Source organism: Podarcis tiliguerta (genome assembly GCF_965153285.1).
Source record: "Podarcis tiliguerta genome assembly, chromosome: 16".
NCBI classification, from domain to species: domain Eukaryota; kingdom Metazoa; phylum Chordata; class Lepidosauria; order Squamata; family Lacertidae; genus Podarcis; species Podarcis tiliguerta.
In genome coordinates this window covers 15,340,315-15,363,700 of record NC_139549.1, presented here as the reverse complement: position 1 = coordinate 15,363,700, position 23,386 = coordinate 15,340,315, and the positions used below count along the sequence as shown (strand labels likewise).

General features: G+C 45.8%; 1 protein-coding gene across 13 annotated transcripts; it reads right to left on the bottom strand.

Annotated features, from left to right (window-relative positions):
• Positions 1-6,844: 6,844 nt before the first annotated feature.
• Positions 6,845-22,752, bottom strand: SF1 (splicing factor 1). 13 transcript variants are annotated; one of them, XM_083417048.1, is made up of 13 exons: positions 22,209-22,752; positions 19,954-20,100; positions 15,176-15,251; positions 12,483-12,635; positions 11,765-11,854; positions 11,054-11,237; positions 10,766-10,881; positions 10,572-10,679; positions 9,955-10,135; positions 9,225-9,501; positions 8,931-8,987; positions 8,664-8,822; positions 6,845-8,159 (listed from the first exon to the last, which is right to left on the bottom strand). In XM_083417048.1, exons 1-13 carry the CDS (start codon positions 22,684-22,686, stop codon positions 7,816-7,818), a joined length of 2,370 nt encoding a protein of 789 aa, XP_083273174.1. In that variant the 5' UTR covers positions 22,687-22,752; the 3' UTR covers positions 6,845-7,815. The 13 variants fall into 13 exon arrangements, with proteins under 13 accessions (XP_083273174.1, XP_083273179.1, XP_083273180.1 ...); XM_083417053.1 differs by having other exon boundaries at positions 19,954-20,082; XM_083417054.1 differs by having other exon boundaries at positions 8,660-8,822; positions 22,209-22,751.
• Between the last annotated feature and the right edge of the window lie 634 nt (positions 22,753-23,386).

Here is a 23,386-nt window from a genome sequence, read left to right as displayed (position 1 = left end):
TCCCTGTTGCTGCTGTTGGTGATGCAGATGGCCTGGATTGTGTGGGTCAATTGGCAGGATAGTGCTCTGGTGAACCCCCACCCCCAATCTGGGAGCAGCAGCAGTCCTCTGCCCGGAGCTGCCATTTAAATTTCCCATCATGTTAGGAAGAGCAGTAGCTCGATGGCAGAGGATTTGCTTTGCTTGCAAAAGGTTTCAGGTTAAATCCTTGGCATTATCTCCAGGTAGGGATGGGACTTGTCCCGGCTGAAGCCCTGGAAAGACGCTGCCAGCCAGTGTAGAAAATCCTGAGCTAGATGAACCAATGGTGTGACTCACTGTAAGGGTCCTGTCCTGTCAGCAGTGCATGTGCCCATTTGACAGATGCTGAAGGGAAGTTGAGAGCAGCAAGCCTGAGGCTGCCCTAAGGTAGAGGCCCTGGGTTCTGTCTCTCTCCTGCAAAGTTTGGGCAATTGCTCCGGCTCCAAGCTATTGCCAAGCTGAGAGAAGCCTGCGCCTGCCACTCAAGGCCATCCACATCCCTATAAATATAGCAGCTTTCAGGGGAAGGTTGTGTTACTTGGCCAGGGGGCAGCAATCGCTGCACCAGATTTAGCACAGCTTCAGGCCAGTCGCTCGGTTCTGCCCTGTTGCCCCCACGGCATCCTGGGAGATGTAGTCTTGCCAGCTTTTGCCACCAAATATCAGACAATGTTCTCACCTGTTTCAGCCACTTCACTTCCCCTTCTGGCTCTCCACTGCAGCACTGCCGGTTTCCAAACCTAGCAGCTGTATCCCATGCTAGCCCTACTCAGAGTAGACCCATCAAAATCAATGGGTGTGAGCTACTTGCAACCCCTGGATTCTGCCTTTTGTGCTTTCATCCCTTTCTCTATTCAGCCCTCCAGCTCAGCTCCCCCCAAAATAAAGAAAATCTCCCTCAAAGATGGGATCTTAATCCTGGATCTGTCTGGTTTGGGGCCACGGGGACAAGTCACCACTGAGCAGGAGTCACTAGAAGGCTGCTGCTTCTTGATCTGAAGGGAACCTGCAAAAACAGACAAAAGATCCAACAGAGAAGCAGAAGAAGCTGAAATCGCAACAAGGGAGCATCCCGAAGTGTAGCAAAAGAGAGATACTGTGGCGAGAGAGGTACATTTTTTCACACATGGTGGTCCTGTAAAGAAACATTCACCTTCCGGTTCATTTTCAACAAAATACAGTCGTACCTTGGAAGTCAAATGGAATCTGTTCCAGAAGTCCGTTCGACTTCCAAACGTTCAAAAACCAAAGCATGGCTTCTGATTGGCTGTAGAAAGCTCCTGCAGCCAATCGGAAGCCACAGAAGCCCCGTCGGACATTCAACTTCCAAAATTTGTTCAAAAACCAGAACACTCACTTCCAGTTTTCGATCATCCAGGAGCCGATTTGTTCAGGAACCAAGGCATTTGAGATCCAAGGTACGACTGTAGGTCAAATAACTATATTTTCTTAAATACAGACAAACCGTCAATTAGCTCTACTATCAATATTTGATGATTCTTCTCAAACTATCCTCTTTAAAGATTTAATAGTTTTTTACATAGTGGCAGCTAGGTTGGTAACTGGAAGACATTGGAAGCAACCCCCCATTCAAACCTACTGTTTGGTACAAGGAATGTTGGCAAATTGCTTGAAAGGAATATTTAACCTTTAAGGTGAAAGCACAAAGAAAGGGGCCAGAAGCAGGGAAGTTTTACATATGCATGCTACACATTATTGAATATGTAGTTGCATCCAATGGCATTCTTCATCCTCCTGCTACTCATGGAACTTTATGAACAACAAACTTTGGTTATTTAGACAACACAGAACAGCTTGAACGTTGATCACTAACAACTGGGGGTTGGACTCGATGGCCCTTGTGGTCTCTTCCAACTCTATGACATATTCTATGAACTGTGAAGACAGTTTACTTCTTTGCAATAACTTCTTATCTCCTGAGTTATGATGTTCACTCTTACCCACTTGCTTAGTTTACGTTGTTATTGTAGTTTTTGAGTCATTGTATTGCTTTTATGAACTACTTGCAATATATAAAATCTAAATTCTTTTTTTAAGGTGTCTTTTCCCCAAGCCATGAGGAGTCATATTTAGATCTTCTGCACCTATCAGATCTCAAGCACAAGACTGTGTCCAGTTTCATATACTACACTTTTAACAAGGATAACTTGCAAACCACATCAGATCCAGAGGCGGCCAGTGAAGATGGCGAGAAGGGCATGGAAACAAGTTATGTGAGGAAAGGGTGTTGACAACCAGTGACCTAGTTGGGGGTGGGCTCTCTCCCTGGCTGGGGAGGGGTGTCAACAAGCAGAGGCCGTGCCACCATCCGTTCTAGCTCTGGGTTCTCTGCACTGACCAGAGGTTGAACTAGATGGGCTTCAGGAACCTGTCGGACTCTTATGACTTTCTGCATCTATGCTATGGCATCAAACCCACCAATGTCACACCTGTTCACATCTGGAAACATTTTTGGGCAAGGGACAATTAACAGCACACAACACCCAGGCCAGGGAAATGGCCGTGATGGGCTGGTAAGGACAACAGGCAGCCTCCTCTCGTGAAAGGGGAGTGGCCAGCTCTTCTCATCCCTTGCAAAGCTAATGGCTCTTGCTCACCTCTCCACCCGACATTGTCCTGGTTGGCACAGGTGCACTTTGCTCACCTCCTGCTGTGCAAGGCATCCCAAATTTAGCTGGGGCTGAGCTTGAAGAAGTAACAGGATTATGACACCTGGCGCCTGCAGCCAGAGAAGGTGGGGGCTGTAGCCTGCTCTTGACTTTCCTTTATTGGATCTAGCTGATGAGATGAGGTCTCCGAGACTGACCAGCTGATCAGCCAAGCCAGACAGCCAGCTCCTGCTTCTCTTGCAATATCGGGGGCGTATCTGCATTGATGCAGGATGAACACAGGGAGGGGTGGCATGCACGGCGCTTGGGTTGTCTTCACAGCAGGAGCGATGGCGTCATCTGCGGCACTTGCCAGTGCCATGAACTTGGAGGATTTGGAGGACAAGGCCTGGTCTGTCGGTAACCGGGCCAGGAACAGCCAGTCACCTTCATGGCTGATGAGGGATGTGAGCCCAGGTCTAGGCTACTGTTGAGCTTCCTAAATTGTAGGAGGAAAGACACTTTCACCAGCCCCAGAGCCCAAAGACACATCAAGACCACTGTCTGGATCAACCGCAAACCTCAGATTTTTGCCCATGTTATCCATGGTGCCAATATAAAATTCCCCCATTGCTCATTTCTAATAATGTCAAAAGCACATTGCCCCAAGTAATACTTTAGATCAGGAAGGCAGTGTGTGTTTGTGTGGTTGAATTTTGAAGCATCCCCCAGTGAGGTGTCCAGACCTATTTTTTGCAAATAAAACTTCAGCTCCTTATTCAGGGTGCTCCCTCTGCTTGTTGAATGCTTCAGTCCCATCAAACTGTGCCTAAGATCACAGCAGTAGTCATGACTAAGGTTTGCATCAAAAAGATTGGTGAGCCTTGCGCCCTAGTAGTTTGGGTCCCACTGAAATGAAGTATTAAAAGGTTGGCCTTCCCTAAGTTGTCCCGTTCATTTAAACGAGAACTAAGCACAACTATGATAGGGACGCGGGTGGTGCTGTGGGTTAAACCACAGAGCCTAGGGCTTGCCGATCAAGTCGGCGGTTTGAATCCCTGCGACGGGGTGAGCTCCCGTTGCTCGGTCCCTGCTCCTGCCAACTTAGCAGGTCGAAAGCACATCAAAGTGCAAGTAGATAAATAGGTACCGCTCCGGCGGGAAGGTAAATAGCGTTTCCGTGCGCTGCTCTGGTTCGCCAGAAGCGGCTTAGTCATGCTGGCCACATGCTGGCCGCTGTATGCCGGCTCCCTCGGCCAGTAAAGCAAGATGAGCGCCGCAACCCCAGCGTCGGTCACGACTGGACCTAATGGTCAGGGGTCCCTTTACCTTTAAGCACAACTAACTTAAGTCTGGATCCAACCCACTGAGCCTTCACTGCCAGAGCTAGCTAGGGAAAAATTCCAGTGGGCTCAGTGTCTCAAGTCCTCCCTCCCTCCCAGATTATGCAAAACAAGCATTATGCTGCAAATCTGCATAATTTATACAAAACTCAGCATTTTGGGACAGTTGCTCTAAAAGCAGACAACACCTAGTCCCCACTTCAACCACTTGGAAGATGGGGAGAAAGAGAGCAGCTCTGCCTACCAAGAATCTCAGCTTTAAGTAATGTGTGTTACCTTAAGCTTTACAAAAGTTGGCAGGAGGAATCATTTGCCTCTGACCGGCATGTTGTTTAAAATGAAGATTTCAATACCTCTGGGAACTGTGCACATGTAGATTTGCCAACTGAGGAAAACCTTGATGAGCACCTGGTAAAGTGGGCATGAAAATTGTGCCATTATCAGTCATTACAGCAGCACCTGCCTCTTTTTGATGCTACAGACTAGTGTAGCTTCTTCTCTGGGAGCAGTATTCTTTATGTTTACATAAATAAACATGGCAGTATCTTAGAAAGTCTGAGGAGGACCAGAAATAAGGAGTGGCAGGGGGAGCAGGAGAAGTAAAGAAAAATAGGACTCAAGCACTCAGCAACCTTGTTACCCCCATACTGTCAGAGTAAGTTATGCAAAATTTGCTTACACAGCAAAACCTATTACACTGACAGTACTACACCGAGATGGCCTGAAAAGTTAATGGGCACGCACAAATTGGGGGGGGGGGGGTACTGAAAAGCAACTGGTTTTCAAACTTCTGCTGGTTAAGCATTACTTGGTCCGAGAGTTCAGTATTTCTCTGCACATTCAGAGTCCAGTTTCAGTCCCCAGTAGATAACGTTGACTCTGCAGTGTGGATCTCACAACCACCCACCTCAAAAGGTGACAGGCCATTAGGTGAACTGCTTCTTTCAAGCTCTAGGAGCTTTCAGATGGGAACTTGAATCTTATATCAGATGCATCAAGCAGTTAAAGAGCAAAGCAAGGAGTGAGCTGCATGCCATGAGGCTTCGCCCAAAGGTCAGGCATAAAGCTAAACAGAGAGCATTGGGTGACTTGGCTGGAGATGAAACCTGATCGGTTTAGAAGCCTACACAAGCCCTTAAGGATTGCAGACCCTCACAAGCCATGCCTGCCCGACCCATCTGACTTGGAGGGCAGATTCTTCTGCACAGGTGTGCAGAATCACATTTAAGCCCATTTTCTGTAACCCTAGTGTCAGCTTTAAGGCAGGTCCCCATCAAGATAGCAAATGGGCCACAAAATCTGCATCACAATTTTTTTACAATTCTCTCTATGGTTTGATCCTGGAATTTGATTTTTTGTCTTCTAGGAACAAATAGAAACTGCATTCAAGGCCTCCCTTACAGAGGGGTTGATCTCACACAATTATGTAACCACATGGCTGCTGCAGCCAGGATTTGGCAGAACACTAGACAACCTGGGTAGCTTGGAGCAAACTGTCTCCATAGGAAAGTCTGGCCACACCTGTGCAGATTCCCATTTAAGAGCAAAGTGTGGATTCCAGGACACTTATGGGTGTTTTATCTCCTGTGCATTTTTAACCTGCTTGGGAGGTAAGCTACCTCTCAACTCCTGTGCTTGGATGGAAGACACCCCCCACCAATACGACAGCAACGGCTCCCCAGCTCAGCTCCCTGGGTTTGTTTCTTCCCCATATCCCAACAAAGTTTCATTCCAGGATTATATTAAAGTACACAATGGGAAGAGGAAGTGGTTTACGATACTCCCATTTGCAACTCAGAATTGACAAGAGAGCAGCCATCTAGTTATGAAATAGTCTTGCAGTTGGCTCAATACCACCTTAAGCCACCTAAATAAATGTTAAATATGCCAGTGCTTTTCTCCTAATTGATATTCTGACCCTCATATGCAGACTGGAAACAGGGTGGGGAGATCTTTATATTCATGGGGGAACAGTAGCGGCAAGTGTACAGCCAAACAGCTTTGCCAGTTCTTAACCAAGATGTCTCTTTCCAAGTAAAGTCTGGGGGTGGGGGGCAGTGGGAGAGAAAAGAGGAACACAGCATCCCAACAGTGAACAAAAATGGTGGGCATACATCACCATTTTTAGCATCCCTCGCAACTGGCTTTAACTGCCGTCTCTGTGCAGTGTAAATGCTGTTAAACGGCTGGTTAATACGGGGACACCAGCATACTCCTTAAGCCTCAGAACAGAATGTTCTTGCTTGGAGCACTTTTGTATTCAGGTGACGCACAAAGACACCAACAGCAAATTGAATGGGTGGAAACGCTGCAGGAATCTGTTGTGGAGAGGACAGACTTCACACTCGCTGGAGCCACCAAAGCAGCAGTAGCAGAGGGGACTGCTCAAAAGCACCCCACTGCCTCAGATGCTACACACATACACCAGCCACTGGCAGGCATTAATGAGCTAGCCACAAGGCCTCAAGCCTGTCCAAAGTTGTAACTCTTGTTTTAGAGGAAGTGAAATCTGTAAAAGGAGAGGGAAACCACGCCAACACATTCAGGCAGATCAAGGAGATTTGTAATTTCAAAGATGAAACTGACTGGACCGTCCACATGCTTCTACTAGTGGACAAGAACAGCAACTGGCAAGAGTGGGAGTTGACAGTGGACGAGGGCCATTTGGTAGAACTTTTCCAAGCAGAAATGACTCACTGATAACTCCCAGGAGCATACGGGGGAAGAGCCCTCTGGCTCAGTAGAGTATTCTCAGGACACATCTAGCTGATGTTGTAGAACTTGGCCCCCACCTACTGGCAGCAGCAAACACCCGAAACAGAATCCTCTGCTCCCCCCACCCTTTAAAGGAAAGGGATGCACAACAAAAACTATTTTAAAAGCTGCATTTAATTGGAACCTCCCTTTCACTGCTCTTTTATTCTTACACAAAAAGCAATTAAGAAAATGGTTACAGGAGATCGAATGAAGCATTTGTACACACATCATTGTCAACAAAAATCATTCAATCTAGGGGCGGGTCCACCCCAAACCACAAAACACTCAAGGCATGTAAAAAGAAAAGAAAGGAGTTTCTAGGCAGATGGAGAATATCAAAATGGACTTCAAAAGAGATGAAGATGCCCTCTCAATTGTGACTTCATCTTAACTACTCGACGGAAGTAGGGGAGAGGACCTAAAGCCCCCACTCCCAGTTTCAGAGGAAGGCTCACCCTGTGAAGTCTGCCTTTCCTTTGCTATGGAGAAAAGGAGAGAAAACTGGCACTCCCCATATCAACTGCAGTGCATGTGACGTCCAGCTTCAGAGAAAGAAATCTACGGAAATAATCCATTTGCTTTTTTAACTCTACTGACAAGACTTTTCCGTGATGGGAGATACATGTGGCCATGGAAAACTTGTGTCTCTTAGATGAGGTTAAAAATCTAATTCTGTAAGAAGAACTTAAAATGAACAAAAACCACTGTCCCACCCCAGAGGGCAAGGCAGGTAGAGCTGCATCTAAACACAGAAGGGGCCTTGCCACCGTTGCTACCACCATGGCTAGATCTGGCAGTTTCCCAGGACTTTCCCAAACTTTAGGATGGTGGTGCAGACCTCACTTTGTGGGATGGGGGGAAGAGACTCAGCACTAGTGTCCTGATGGGCAAGTTCTGCTACTGAAGTACACCAGTCAGTCATCAAAAAAGGATTCTGACAAGAGTCACACACCTCTCTAAGTACAGAGTAAGGAGGGGGAAGAGGAACACACACTCCTCATGTGCTCCTGGCTGGGTTTCAGAAGTCTCCCCTCCAGCTCCTGGCTCCAGATTGGCAAGAAAAAACTGTATAGAAAAACCATTCTTCAGTTCTGTGGTGGGGGTGGTGGGGGAGCAGGGGGCATGCCAAACGGTGGCAAGGCTGGCACTCCAACCCCCATCATGGTGACAAAATTAGTAGGGTCCATGGGAGGCGGAGGAGGGGGAGGGGCGTACATCATGCCCGCGGAGCCAGGCGGCGGGGGCGGGGGAGGAGGCGGGGCCCCGGGCGGAAGCGGAGGCTGGACCCCTGGAGGCAAAGGCACCATGGAGGGGCTGCCTTGCATCTGTGGGGCCCCCGTAGAAGTTGCCACCGCCGCCGCTCCCTGCTGCTGCTGCCATGGAGGGATGGCCCCGGTGCCAGCGCTCGTGGTGGTGGTGGTCGTCGTATCTAGGATTTAAAACACCAAGTGGTCACCCCAAGAGCTCAGAGCCAAGCTGCCCCCCCCCCCGCCCCGCATCAAGCAGGGAAATGGCCGGTCCGACCTTCTCCAAAGAGGAAAAAGTCCCAGCCCATCAATAATCAACCCATAGCTAGGATCTCCACTGACCAAGGTGATTCCCTCCTGATTTAAGATATGCCAGCTTTTCTGCCAACTTTCCCCCCAAAATTTGGCCAAGGCAAGGAGAAGTCAGGCCCTGGAAGGAGAGGGGTGGCCAGTTGAGGAACCTCCTGAGGAGCCAAGCTCAGATAAACATGTAGCTGCAAATCAAGGGGGAAAGAGGCTTCTTGCAGGTGCTGAAGGCCAGGCTAGAGGTCAACAACTTCCCCCAAGTGCAAGCAAGGCACAGGAAGAGAGAGAGGGAAGAACTGGCCGGTGGCCACCAACCCACGTTTAGCTTGCCCAGAGGCAGGTCACAGAGGTGCAAAATTAAAAGAAGTGCTCTTACTCACTTTGCTGCCATGGCAAGGGAGTACTGCTGCTGGGAGGCGGGGGTGGAGGCTGCTGCTGCTGCTGCCATGGGGGAAGAGGACCAGAGGGAGGCGGGGGAGGCTGACCACTGGGTGGAGGGGGCGGAGGGGGCATCATACCCATCGGAGGCGGCATCATACCTGCAAGGTCAGAGCCAGAAAGACAGTTAAGTAGAACCGGGTAACACCCTCACACATGCTTTGTGTGCCCCCACCTCAATTTGAAAAAGAAACAAACAGGTTGCTCACCTTTTCCTTGGAGGCGATAGACCCCAGAGCCCACTGGCGCATTGCCCAGGTACTGATCTTAAGGGAATGAGAGACCATAGCTTTAGCAACAGTTGGAATTGATGAGCTCCACCAGCCCAGGTCATCATGACAAAGTCAGCCACCAGCAAAAATAAACGAGACTGGGCTATGGAAGGGCAAGGCTCATCAGCCCATGAGGCTGTACTGAGGTTGACCCTACCCATTCCCAAGATCACCAAGGCTCACCCCCCCTCCCTTCAGTAGGCTCCCCGTGGTGTTCTGGATTGTACTTACCCATGTGATGGGGCCCGGGGGGACCGTGAGGATGTGGTCCCTGGTTCATTGGTGGGTTGTGAGGCTGCATCCAAGGTGGAGGACCGTTGGGGTTGTGCTGCATTGGGTGACCCCCATGTCCTCCCATATTTGACATGTGGTGGGGGAAATTGTGAGGGCCACCAGGCCCTCCAGGTCCCCCTCCTCCTCCTCCACCGCCTCCACCTCCGCCACCACCATGCATGCCATGGAAGGGCCTGTTTTCAGAGGGACCAGAGTTCATCCATGGCGGGCGGTTCTAGGAGAGAGATGGAAACGAGCAGTTATTCCAATGAAGTAAGAACAAGCGAGGAAGATCACAGGCCATGTACACTCTGCACTAGAAGTGAATTGCCCATCGGTCAGTGCAAAGTATCAAAATCCTAACCCCTGTCCAAGGGGAATATCTGCTCACCCCTCACCACAGGATTATGAAATTTCAGCAAGCAGTGCTCAAGTGTTTTAAAACTTACCTTTGCAGCCATGCCAAAATTAACGACACCCTCACCCGTCCAAGGATCTTACACTTTTTACTTCCACATAACACAAACAGTCTTCCTGGACCACAACAAACTCTTCTGATGTCCTGCCAGGCACACTGGCTCAATTCAATCCTATTATTCCTTTTCGAAAGACTTGAAAAATCTACTCCCATGACTTCCAATCTGCCCTCACCAAGACCTTCTACCTAGAGAAGCCCATGACTACTCACAGGAGGTGGCTGGTTGTTTCCTGGCCCCGAAGGTCTTGGACCACTTGGCAGTGGTGGATTGGAAGGTCCCGAAGATGATCCCACCGATGCTGGGACAGGAGCTTCTCCCAACTCAGCCATCAAAGACAGGTATTCCTTGTCCATGCGTGCTTTATCCTGGGCTGACTGGGGGTCTCCAGGCCTGGAAGGAGAAAGACAGTTACTGGAGGCTCTGTGCCAGACAGAGGCCAAGATCCCAACTGCAATATCGAAAACACCCAAGTCCTGAGTTGGACAGTAATCCTCCCCTCCTGGCCAATTATGGGTATCTTCACTTCTACCAGAAGCTATTTAAGGCACTCATAGAATTGTAGAGTTGGAAGAGACCACAAGGGTCATCTAATTCAACCCCCTGCACTGCAGTAATCTTTTTGCTCAACGTGGGGATTGAACCCACGGCCCTGAGATTAAGAGTCTCATGCTCTACCGAGTGAGCTATTCCAGGGATAAAACACCCACATTAAATCTTCACACTTCATAGGAAGCAGATGCTCACACCTTGTCACAGGCATGATGCCCTGCTCCTTGCTCTGGAGCACAAGCAGTGCAATTTTCAGGCCTTCCCAGCTGAGGCTTACCGGGCAAATTTGCAATCTGATGCAATGTGGCCAGCTCCTCCACACTTGGTACACACAGTGGTGTTGGTGATGCTGCGAGTCTCTGTGTTTTGCCATGGACGCAGAATTCTGAAGTGGGACAGTAATAAGAACAGATTGGTAACTGACCCGAGTTCCTTTCCAGTGGGTGAAATTGGGCACTGACCAATACGCACCTATTGTCATCTTCACGCAGTGTCCCATTGAGGCGGGCCAGTTCCCGCAGCTGCATCTTGCGCAGATCATTCTGGTCCTCTGGAGTTTCAATGCCTTGCTTCAGAATGTTACGGATCTAGAAGAGGAGAGGAGTGCATGTTGCTCTATCATTAAGATTGGATCACTGGTCGGATTGGATTACTATGGTCCTTCCAGGGGGCATGCAGGAAACTTCCAAAACACCCACCAATGCATGAGACAGGGAGGATCACACAGTGTTTTGTTGCTTGGCCCTCTGTGTCCTTTACCTGTTCCACTGCCTTCTTCACATTCTCCATGGTGTTAGCTGTGACCAAAGCATGAAGTGGCTCATCCTCACCAGGCAGCATCTGGCCATCTTTCCGGCCCACCTTCCCTTCTTTCACAGACCCTTTGCCTCTGATCATAATCTTAGCATTGCACTCCTTCTCAATGTTCTTCAATGTGTTCCCTCTAGAATGGGGAGAACCCAAATCCAAGAGTTGAAATCAACAGCCAACACTCTGAGTGTCTTCAAAAGAGAAAAGGCACTCCCACCACTAACAGCTTCAGAAACAAACAACTAGGAGGCTATCTTGCAATCTTGAAGGCAGGGGGAATAAATTTCAGTGATAAGGAAACAACATAGCTAAAGGAACCTAATCTTATTGCTACTGTACAAGGTTTACAAAACAGGTTCCAAGGATCAGCCTTGCCTCATAATTAAAGTCTTAATCATTCAGGAAATATTGTGGGGAGAAACAGAAAATTTACAGTATGCTTGCTGAATTTACTAAGGATCAACAGTGACACATTAAACTAGACATTTTATCTGATCAGAGGAAAAACTTCACGAGCTAAAGCAATTCTCACATATCCAACATTCTACATCACCACCTCTTGACATCAAGACCATTTCCCAAAACCTTCCAGTGATTCTGGATCTGTCACTTCTCAACTCTTAATTATCCACCCTCTATGGAAGAAACACATGCTCTTACCTGGGTCCAATCAGAAGCCCAACGAAGTTAATCTCAGGATATTCATCCTGTGGGATCATCACCTTATCACTCACTCGAGTTGCTGGAGGTCTGCGAAGGATTAGACAGCAAGTGTCATGTGTGGTTGTCCCCAACAACAAACCCCTGCCAAGCTCAAACTGACAACCCTTGAAAACAATTCAAAACAAAGAGGCCCTGGGATAGCACCAGTTGAGAGGCCATAATCAGTTCATTTATTTTATTAAAAATGCTATTACTACTTGTTTTTAAAAAACCCTCAAAGTGGTTATTGAGCAAATGATTCTACAATGGCACTAATTTTGATAAAATACAAACCAGACCACCTAAGATTTTCAGACACCCTGTTGAGAGTGCCCCCACCTTTCAGGATCTGGTGAGTGAGAATGCAGAGCAGGGTCTCCTCAGCTGCACTGCCTCACCTTCTGAGCTCAACTCTTTGTTAATTTGTCAGATATCCAGATGTGTTTAGGTGACTGCCGAAGACCTTTCAATTCTTTATCTTAACGGTATTTGACTGACTATAATGTCATTTTCTGAGTCTTCTTAAGAAATATCTTTTACTCAGTTTTGATTTATGTAAAATGCTGCTAAGCAAGCTCAAAGTGACTGTGAGGCAAGCTAGATCCATTTCAAGTAATAGGCTGGGCAAGAAGGAAGCTACCCCTAACCCCAAACTTGTCTTTTTCCCCCAGTTTACTTGTAATCAGCTGGTGGCTTGAAGTCTGGGTTGAGCGCCACCATCTCTGTTATCAGGTTGTGCCTCTCCTCTTCCAGTTTCTTGCGTGTACGGAATTCACGGGTGTTCAAACGCTTCCCCTCGCTATTGTAAATCGGTTCAGGGGAAGGAGACCTGCAGAGGAACAATCTCCAGTTATTTCTCATGCAACTGAACCCTTGAGGCTATTTATTAAGTACAGGCTTCCCCTCAACTCTAGCACAATTTAGAAAAATAAAATGAAATAAGAGACCACAGGAAAGGAAGGTGTAAACTCACTCATGCCCATTAATGCCTCATGGACAAGGCGGATGTAGCAAACCACTGCCTGCTACCAGGAAGAAAAAAACTGGGGTATTTTATTGGGTAAGGAGGGGTGCAGAAAAGGGAGTGGGGTCACACACAGCCATGACAACAGCTCTGCCATGAGTGTGCCTGTTGTTAAAAAAGGGGAGGGGGGCAGGGAAGATGGAGAAAGTTGATTCACACAAAGAACAAACTTTCCAACTTCATTATTCCATGGAGGCAAACAATTAGAAAGAACCCTGGTGCAGGAGGTAAATCAATAAAGAATTATTCATGTTAACCCTGGACTTTTTAACATCAGAAAAGTAACAAGACAGGTTAAGCTTCTATCAAACCCTTTCTGGCAATACAAATTATGTCTATTTCACTGGCACCACGTGGACGGGTCAAGGCTTCTGTCCTGGCTTTACCTCCATTTTGCTGGCTGCATCAAGGCCGACTGAACCTGTTTACTGTGTTTAAGAGTTAGAGAACTGGGGTGGGTACAAGTTCAACAAGCCCACCCTTCTCATGCCACAGTCTGGGCCTGTAAACCGCTAGAGACAGACCTGCTTTCTCCATGTAGTTTAGATGCCCAGAGGTTCTAACAAATAAAAATGTTATAACTAAAATTAAAAAGAGTCAGTTTGATTTATCACAGCTGCACTTGCGGTAAAAAAGCCACACTCTTAGAATTCTGCTTAAGTTTATGGATCTTTTTCCAAACATATTGAAATAAAAATTTAGAGTTAGCTGCAAGAAGGGAAGAGATATTGGTCATGTTATCAAAAAAATACATCCTTGAAGTAATCAGAAACCTAAACCTTGGGATTTTAGTTAGACAATCTTTCTTTCTAGTTGGTTAAAGGATTGATTAGAGCCAGTTGATCCCAATGTCTTCTCAGCCTGAAGTGAATCATCAACACAAGAATATGAAATAAAAAGGTCAGATTTTGTAAGGAGTGATCACATCTAAATTACACCTCCGTTTCTAGGACCTGAGAAGGCTTAACAGTCCCAAAGCAATGTGAACAATTTTATCTCCCCCAGTCAGCATTCACTAATAAGTTTAAAATAAACCCATTCACTAGCTGAGTAGATCCTTTTAAACACAAAGACATGGGTAATTAATAAATTGATGGTTCCAAGATTAAACCTTCAGGAAAAGTTTAACGCTGAATGTATCTAATAGCTTCATGCCTTTAGTAAGAGCTGTCTTTCTGCAAGCAAGTGAGGTAATTCACTTTTACTATATGTTAATGGCATCATGTATTTTAGCCAGTATGGTCTCAGTTCAAGAACATCTTATGTATACATGACAGTAACTGCAGCCCCCACTCCCACCCCACATTCTGTATTAACCTTCTGTTACATTAAGACCCAACACCTCATGTTACTCTTCTAAAGCACAAAAATAAGGCATATAAATCTGCTCCCACCAAGAATGAGTTCACCTGTCAAGTTTAACCCAAAGCCCATTATGGGAGTCCAAAAGGTATTCCTCAACTGTACTTTTAAAACTAAAATAGGCAGTATCAGGCCCCAAGAACTAGAGCTGAAAGCTCTTTTCTTTTGCAAGGCATCCAAAACTACTAGCAGCCTCACCATGTTTATTTACGGTCCCAAATAACTGTTTCAGTTGGGCCAAATTTAAGGGGAAAGTGTATTCCACTTCAAGAACAATAATTAGTTTACAAGTTGTGCAACATGCTATAACACAACAATTTCCTGATTATACCTTCTGATAAAGAAATTAATGTTTACAAGCCAATTTAAAAACGAATCAAACACAGAAGTTATTTTGTTGGATGACACTGAAAGCCCAACAAAACCACAGGTGTCCAATTCGGCATACTGCAGGTGCAGTACTGCTTGGGCCCCAAATCCCAAGATATTGGCCAATGCTGTGTAGTAGCTGCTACCAAAGAAATTGGTTAGTACCCATCTGGTTTAAAAACCATGCTCAGCCACCACTTGAAAAGTACTGTAAAATCAGCTGTCAGAAAAAGTTTCCAGGCTGCTCAGACTCAGTGACTGTGCTGAGGATTCCTCAGTGTGAACCTGCGAGAAAAACCTCTGGACACTTGCCCAAGACCAGCACTGAACAGGTTAAAATTAGTTGGCCACCATGTATGTATCTTTTTCTTAGGTCGGGTTAAGTAATTGCAAACTACAGACTTAGAAATCCTCAAGCAAGGATGGAACCTTTATCCCTTTCTGGTTTTACCTTCCCTAGCAAGTAAGATCTCAGCTACCATCTCTGACAAATTAGACCACTGAAGACATTTCATTAGGAAGAAATTGCATTGAACTGACATTATGATGCCACCAAAAAATTATTGAAAAAGGTAAAAAATGTTACTGTCAGCTGGTTAAAACTGTTTCCCAACCTGTCCTCAGGGTTAGGGGGGATGCCCAGGTCTCCTGTGCGCAGTTTACGAGTCAGGTCTTCTATCTGCAGTTGCACTGGAAGAAACCAGGTTAGGAAAGAAAAAAGGATGGAAAAAAAGACAATGTTACCAAAAAACATCTCAAATCTCAACATCAAAGCATGAAGAACTGGAGAATTTGCAAGGGATGACTGATACTTCATCAATATAAAGATCAGGAGACCCTACAATGTTATTTCAGTCAAATATGTTCATCAGGATTCCAGAACAGTCCCTCATTATTTCTAGCAAGTATTCAAAAAAACATTACACATCAGGAAGCAAAGCATTCATCTGAGAGTTAGCAAAAAATAAAATAAAATATCTAATCTTTGTGAATCTTATTTCCAGCCTACTGAAAGATAATCATCCCAGCTTTCTATAATTGGCATTGGACAAAGACTTCTAGTAGGAAGCATGGCCATCACCAATGCTCACTTCTTTTAAAACATCAGAACCATCTTGCTTTGTTATGAATGCATTGGTCAATCTAAGATGGAACTTTGAAACTGCACAGATCATACCAGATTAGCAGACGTTGTCTCTTTCTTGAGATTCTGTCATATTGGCCATGCTTCTGCATGTATTATGTAACCCTTTGCTAACTAGCAAACACTAAACACTGAACTGCATAATTAAAGGAAAGCATGCTTTAATTTTCTGGTTATCCAATACTGCACAAAGACAACCGAACACCCAGTACTAACAGATGTCAAACATGTACCAGTCGATTTTTACACCCAGAATAAAAAAAAAAATTACTCTGGTTCATCCAACATAGCGCAAGGATTAGTATTTGCTCAACTAGTGAAGAGTATCAAAGGCAGAGCAGCAACTGGTTTGGGATTCAGAACCGAAGCCCCTTGCTGAAGCAGCTTTGTTCAAGTCTCCCAGACATCGGTCAGGCTACAATGGAGGAAATGCTTTGTAGACTGCGAGCCAAATCACTACTAAGCAAAGGTACACCCACACCCATATTAATAAGAGACTCCTTATACATGTAACAGAACATAGAAGATGCAGATAATCCAGGCTTGACAAAACCTATCTCCAGGGCGCAGCAGGCCTGGTGAGAGAAGGCCACTCAACACCACACAACCCAGCTTCTCATGAATTGCTGAGATCTTAGAGGAGGCCTCTATTTCATGCTGAGCTTTGGAGGTGGAAAAGGGTTTCTGTATACAGGAGAGGGAGGGCTGCTCTCCATGTTGCACTGAGCTTTGGGAAAAACAAAAGCAACCACTTCTGCTTGCTCCAAAGCCTAATATGATGAGACACCATCAATCCCTCTTTCCATAGGCCTCTGGCACACAAAGGGGGGGGGGGGACAAGCACAAATAATGCTGGCTATGGAGCCATGTCAAATTGGGAGATTCCCCTGAAATAACTGAGAGTAACTTTGGAAGATGCTATAAAGAGCCAAAACACAAGCCAATGAATTGAAGCTGGATTTGAGTCAGTAAGCTGAAGCTGAATCCTCAAGAAGAAGCAGACCCATACTTTGGGGTCAGGTAAACTGCTGGATTGTCACTGGAGGTTCAGGTGGCCTTGGTGGCTAGGAATGCCTAATTCCAGCTTTGGCTGGTGCACAGCTATGACCCCTTTTAGGCTGAGATGAATTAACCACTGCACTCCATGCTCTAATAACTTCCAGACTGAATTATTGCAATGCACTCTACTGTGTCTGCCCCCTTAAAGATGACTAAGAAACTTCAACTGGTCCAAAATGCAGTGACCATATTGCTGGCTAGAGTTCCATTTAGAATGCACATAATCCCTCCCTTTAAAGAGCTGAATTGGTTGCCCAATTCAAGGTGCTCACATTAGCATTTTAAAGCCTTAAAGAGTTTTGGCCCCCAAATTCTACAAGACCACCTCCTTCCCTAAAGATGCTCTCAGGGGTTGTGTTCAGCAAACGGAGGCCCTCTTAGTAGTTCCACCACCCTCAGAAGTTCAGACATGATGGCCCTGATGAGGTCGTTCTCTGTAGCAGCCCCTAAGTTGTGGAATTTCCTTCTCAGAGATGTGTCTGGCACCTTCACTGTATATCTTTTGTCGTCCCCTGAAAATGCACCTCTTTACCCTGGCCTTTGACGCCCAAGATAAAATAATAGAATGCGCCCTAAATACATTTAATTGTAAACTATCTTAACTGATTTTAATATTGTATTTTTATATTATTGTGACATCCCTTAAAATTAAATCCAACAATGCCAGAAAATGCAACTAGCTGTCAGTTTCTCCAGCCACAATCTTACAAATGAGATATTAGGTGGTTGAGCTTTATACATACATCAAAATATAATGCATTCCATGTGTGAGCCAAAACCAACAGAAAAATTGGTACTAAAAGATTTCCTTCATTATTTTAGGCATTGGCAAACCTTATCTAATCAATAATTGAAAACATCTAGATTCTTCAGTTGATGTTAAACGTGAAAACAAATGTGGGGCTGAAACACTATTGGACATTCAATATTATGTTATGGAGACATGAGAGAACAGAAGGAACAAATATGTTATTTACTGGTGATCACACAAGACATATTATGAACATCATTTGTGTGTCACCAAGGCTTCTCAATGCGGATTATAACTGAGAAAGCCTGCAGTCCTTAGCAAATACATTTCCAAGAATGCAGAAAACAGCCTAAAGTTCATCAGCCAATTTTTCTCCTCCAGGCCAGGCAGTGTCTAGCTCTACTGTAGAATCTCTCTCAAACTTTGTTCCCACTTATCCATCTTAAGTAAGTGACATGAAAAACCTTCAACAAGCTCTAATCTCGTTACTTCTTCATGTTTGATCTCCTTGAAGTAAACATAATTTGAAAAGGTTCAAGCAAATCAATCACCTGTTGAAATCAATAGAGTTGACCACGGCGAAGTTCAGAACACGTTGGAACTTATTTCCAGAGCTTGCTCACAAGCAAAGCTTTGGTTTTTCAAAAATTGTTTTTCCTTTATTGAAATGCTGTAATACTATGTTTTTTTGACATTGGTATTTCATCTCTCACATTAATGGTATATTAATGGTATATTCTCTTTCACATAGAAGGAGCCTTCCTCACTCCCTTATTACAGATGTGCATGTACCTTTGTGATAGTATTTAGACTCAATAAAGGTCACCTGTTCCTCTGCCTCTTTACCTAGTTTTGTTGTGGACTACAAGGCCCATTTTCACCATACCAGTTAGTTAAGCAAGTGGAGCACTCGTATCTTCGCATAGACTGAGAATTCTGACCCAATTCTATCCATTTACAGACAGAGCTGTTTGTTAGCAGAGTCTGACAGAGCTGCTCAATTACATATCAGAATTTATTTTTAATGCATTTCTAAACCAAATGGTTCAACAGCAGGGCTGCTCTCTTTGATCATTTCAAGCCAACCATTCTTTCGCCCACATCGATTCTCTACCAGATCTGTAAGAACTATTAAATTAGTACCAAGTTACTGTTAATAAGAATATAAGGTAGGGATCAGGAAGTGTAGCTTGGTTAAGCAAAGCCTAAGTAGAGGTAAATTAAAAATAAAAAACAACTTCAGAAATGTTAAGAAAACTGACTCTTCAGGAATGCAGTGCAGAGCACAAGGTAACAACCAGCTTTTCCAACTTGCATTAAGTGGCACACCTTTTCAATACAGAAACTTTGACCGACTCAAGAGAGAATATTCTGCACTGTATAAACATTGACTTAACCTTGAAAATTGTGCAAGCCTTTAGAGCAGTAAAGCAGCTCTCATCAGTATTATGGATAGCTATACATTATATATCAAAATTCTCAGTGATTTATGCATAAGAAAGGAGTTAAAGCTTATTGTGCAATCCTAATGAGATGAACAGTTATTAAATGGCCTTATGTTCAGGGGAAAACCTTGGTTTATTGAGAAGGCAAGGACTGTACCATGTAATGTAACACCAGAGCACACTAGAATGATTTCAGTCGGAGTACTGATCAACAGTCACAAATAAACAGTCACACCACATTTCTCAATACAAATAATGCAAATAACGTTCTCTGTTCCACATACAATACAGTATCATTTGTCACTCCCCAGTTTTCACAGTTAACAGTTCCAACATCATGATTCCCACAGAACCGAACAGTGTCTCTTTCCCAGCAATTGTGTATGTGAGTACATATCCACAAACTAACCTAGCGAAGCCCACCCATCAAAAATCAGAAGTTAGGGGGCTCTCCCTGCTTTTGAGTGGCATCAACAGTCTTCACCACCTTGGAGTACCAATTTTAGCTTTAAAGAATTAGCATAGCAACATAAGAGAAAGTCAGAAGGGAACCATGGTTAGGTTAGTTTACAATATTCCACTGCAAAAGAGGTACTTGCTTCCAACAATACAGCTTGAAAAGGGACTCTTAGTGTTCTCTGTTAGCAGGGAGTCTGTGAAGCTAATAAGAGACCCTCCTGATTAGATTTTAATGGCCAATTAAGTAAATGTCAGCAAGTTTCATTCCCCAGCACCTCAAAGGACTTTAGCTTTTCTACTGTGCCTGTGGAGGACACTCTTTCACCCAAACAGTACAAGGAGCTAGGATGGCGCACAATTCACTCTGAGCAGAGACATGAATATTCATCTATTTTAAGAAATGAAAACAAGGCTGGAACAACTTGAGCCCTTAAAAGCACAATTTTTAAATGCCTCAGACGCACACAACCAAAAATAGTGTCTGGATCAGTACTGACATGAACAAATGAAAACAGGAAAAGAACGAGTATTTACCTATATAAGCTCTCTCTTGTTCACGGGTAAGCCCAGGAGGGATAACTGTGGGCATTCCAGGGATGACAGTCTTCTGGTCCATGGTATCTTGGTTCCATCTGCTCCTCTTCCTCTTTTTATTGGGAAAATCTGCAGACAGATAGGTTTCTTTAAAGGAACAGTTAATATGTGTCAAAGTTCAATTTGGCTTTAAGATAGCCTTAGTTAGCATTGTTCAAGTTCCCCACCATGGCATATTATTATTATTACCCCACCCTTTACTATCAGGTCCCAGGGTGGGTTACAGCAATTTAAAATTCATTATTAAAAACAATTTTAACAGAACAAATTAGTCCTGTGAGTATAGGGTGATATACAAATTTTAATATTCTTAATAATAATAATAATAAGTAGTAGAATTCGTGGAAAGAGTGACAAGGTCCTGAAAGTATATCACAAGCGCCCACAGCGTAACAAAACCATCTCTATTCTTTCAATGATCAAGCTCCCACACAGATAAAATGGACAATGGGGTCTCTGGCAATCTGGGAGCCAACTTTAGTTCCTTTGGATTTCAAAGTCATTTCAGTTTAGGCATGCTGTGTCTCTTGAGCAAGCCTTTTCTTCTTTTTATAACTTGGCTAATGCCTGTGGCTTTTAGGTGAGCATGCAGTTAATTAATCTTACTAAAGACTCCAAAAAGAAAGCAAGAATTGCATGCCCTTTCAACATTAATACACAATTCAAAGTCAAACTGCGAAGTACAGTAATATATTCTCAGAGATGAAACTGTTGCGAAGGTAAGAAAAAATTATTGGTAAGATAGTTCAAAAAGGGATACAGAAACACCACACAAAGTAGCCTTGCCCCTCAGATTATGGACACAATGCTACCACAGTACTATTTAGTTCTAGATCAGCAAACATTTGGAACATGAGGGCCTACTACTTATTTCTCCACATACCCTGGTACATATCTCAAGTAATTTGCTTAATTATTAAACAGTATTTGCACCAAATGAAGCACTGCAAAATTACATGAATGACAGTTCCTTCAGATGTGTAACATTTTCCACAGAATTACAATCTACTTACAAGACTTTTTGTCTTATTCCAAAATTTTGAAAATGATTTTTCCTGGAGAACATTAAAATCAGGGTAAAATTAACTGCCCTTAAAAATGATATGAGTTAGAAAAACAGAAGCTTTATTACGCAGTTCTTTAACAGTCCTACAAATAGGCTGCATTTTGTCCATCCTTATCCACAGGGAAACCTCAGCTATTTCAAAGGCACCAACACACCAGATTACACAGCTCCCTTAAACCCTGTCCACTGTTTAACTAGAAACCTCTCTCAAACCATAACAAGCACATTATATTTGTTTTTATAACACACTGATTCTTCTCCCCCACCCCCCATTTTAACCTCACAACCTGAGGTAGGTTGCTCAGTCCAAGGCCACCCAGTGAGCTTGGAAATTTGAAACTTGGGTGTTCCCAGTCCTATTATTATTAACAGTAATAAAGCCACACCAGCATTTTATTATTCGTTCCTCTTTCATTCAATCCACTCCAACAATCCTTCTCTAGCTCCCTGTGTTTAATGTCACGCTTACAAGAATCATGTTTGTAAACATAACACGAAGGAAATGAGATGAAGGGGAGTTCAAAATCCCTCTATCTGGCTTCATCGGTGACATCTGAAGCTAGCTTTTTATGAGTTAAACTTGGTTTCTTTTTCTTTTAAATTGAGTTATTACATCTGACCAGAAACCCTAACCTATGCTTGTAACAGGAACATGAAAATCCCTAAAATAAGGAGCACTGAAACTACCATTAGAAGCTGCAGAGGAACCACGTGGCAATCCTACCCCGAAGGGCCACGTCGCCTGTTTTACAAACAGCGTGGTGTGGCGGCTCAGGAGAGTGTCTTTTTGGAGAGACCGGCGATCAGCCTCTGGGCCCCGCTCCTCCTCGGGAGCGATCTCGGGACAGTCACTTTCTCACACTCCTCTAGCCAAACCTCGCAGGGTTGCTGTGATGGCAAAGGATGCCTCTCGAGCCAGTCTCTTCCCCTGTGCGTTTGACCTGCTTCGCGGGGCTATAGCATGGAGACGGGGGAGGAAGTATCCTCCACTCCATTCTCAACCTAGCCTACTTCAAAGAGAAAGAGGGCCTGTTGGACAGCGAGGCATTCATACAAACAGCGATCAAATAATAGTAATAAAACGTTAGGCGGCGCTGGCGGCCGCCTGCCATTCCTCCCTCCGACTTGCCTTGGTTCCCGGCCCCGGCCTGTCCGCCCTCGTCCTGCTGCTGGAGGTGGTGGAGGTGCTGCGGGCCTTGCGGCGGGGGCTGCTGCTGCTCCAGGCCCAGCGGAGGCTGCGGCGGGGGCGAAGGGAAGCGGTACTGGCTATACTGGGCCTGTTGAGCCTGCTGCTGCTGCTGGGCCGGCGGTGGCGGCGGCGGGGGCTGCTGCTGCTGGGGAGGCGGCTGGGGCTGCTGCGGTGGTGGCGGCGGCGGCGGAGGAGGCGGCGGCGGTGGCGGCGGGAGGGCGGCGAAGGGGAAGGCGGCGGCCGCCATGAGGCTGGGGATGGCGGGCTGAGGCTGGGCCTGCGCGGGGCCCGGCGGTGGCGGTGGAGGCGGGGGCCCTTGCATGACCAGGCCCGGCGGAGGCAGCGGGTAGCCGGCCTTGCCCGGCGGCGGGGGCGGGTGGAGCTTCCCCAGCGGCGTCGCGTTCGCTCCAGTCGCCATAGACGGAGAGACACACGCAATGGCGCCCGCCGCGATTTCGCGAACCTTCCACGCCAAAGTCTCCCCTCACAAAGGCGGGAGGCGGCGATTGGTCGCAGGACCCGTCCTTCGCGTTCCCTCGCACCACCCCGTTGGGCAAGGTTCGTGTCGCTCAGCCCGCGCCGTGAGGCGATTGGAAGAAGGGCGCGTTCGCGGGAAAGGGATTGGCAGGAAGGCAACGGAAAGGCAGGTCTGAAGTGGATTGGATGTGTCGGTTGTCGCTCAGCTATAAACCGCGCCGGATTGGCTGTGAAGCACGGTGGGCGGGAAACGTAGCTGAAAAGTGTGAGACTCGAAACTGCGAGGAACTCTGATTGGTTGTACTTGAACCCCCCCCCCCTCCAGCCTCTCGGGTTACTACGCTTTCTGCGTTTGCGGGAAGGACGTTAAGAAGGGATGACGTCAAGGAGCTCGTTATCTGTCATTGGATAACAGTTTAAGGTGGCCGGGGTGGGGTGAACCTTTGGTTCAGAGAGTTTATTAGCAAGGACCTGAAATGGCTCACTTGCCCAGCGCAGAGGCTTATCGGAAAAGCAAGACTTTGAGCCTGCGGGGTCCTCAAAGGATTCTGGGAGGCTCGCCTTTTAAGTCAAGGCCAAAGATAGAGGCCCATTTCAGTTCAAGGGCCACACGTTATCTCATGGAAAAGCTCTCGGGGGCC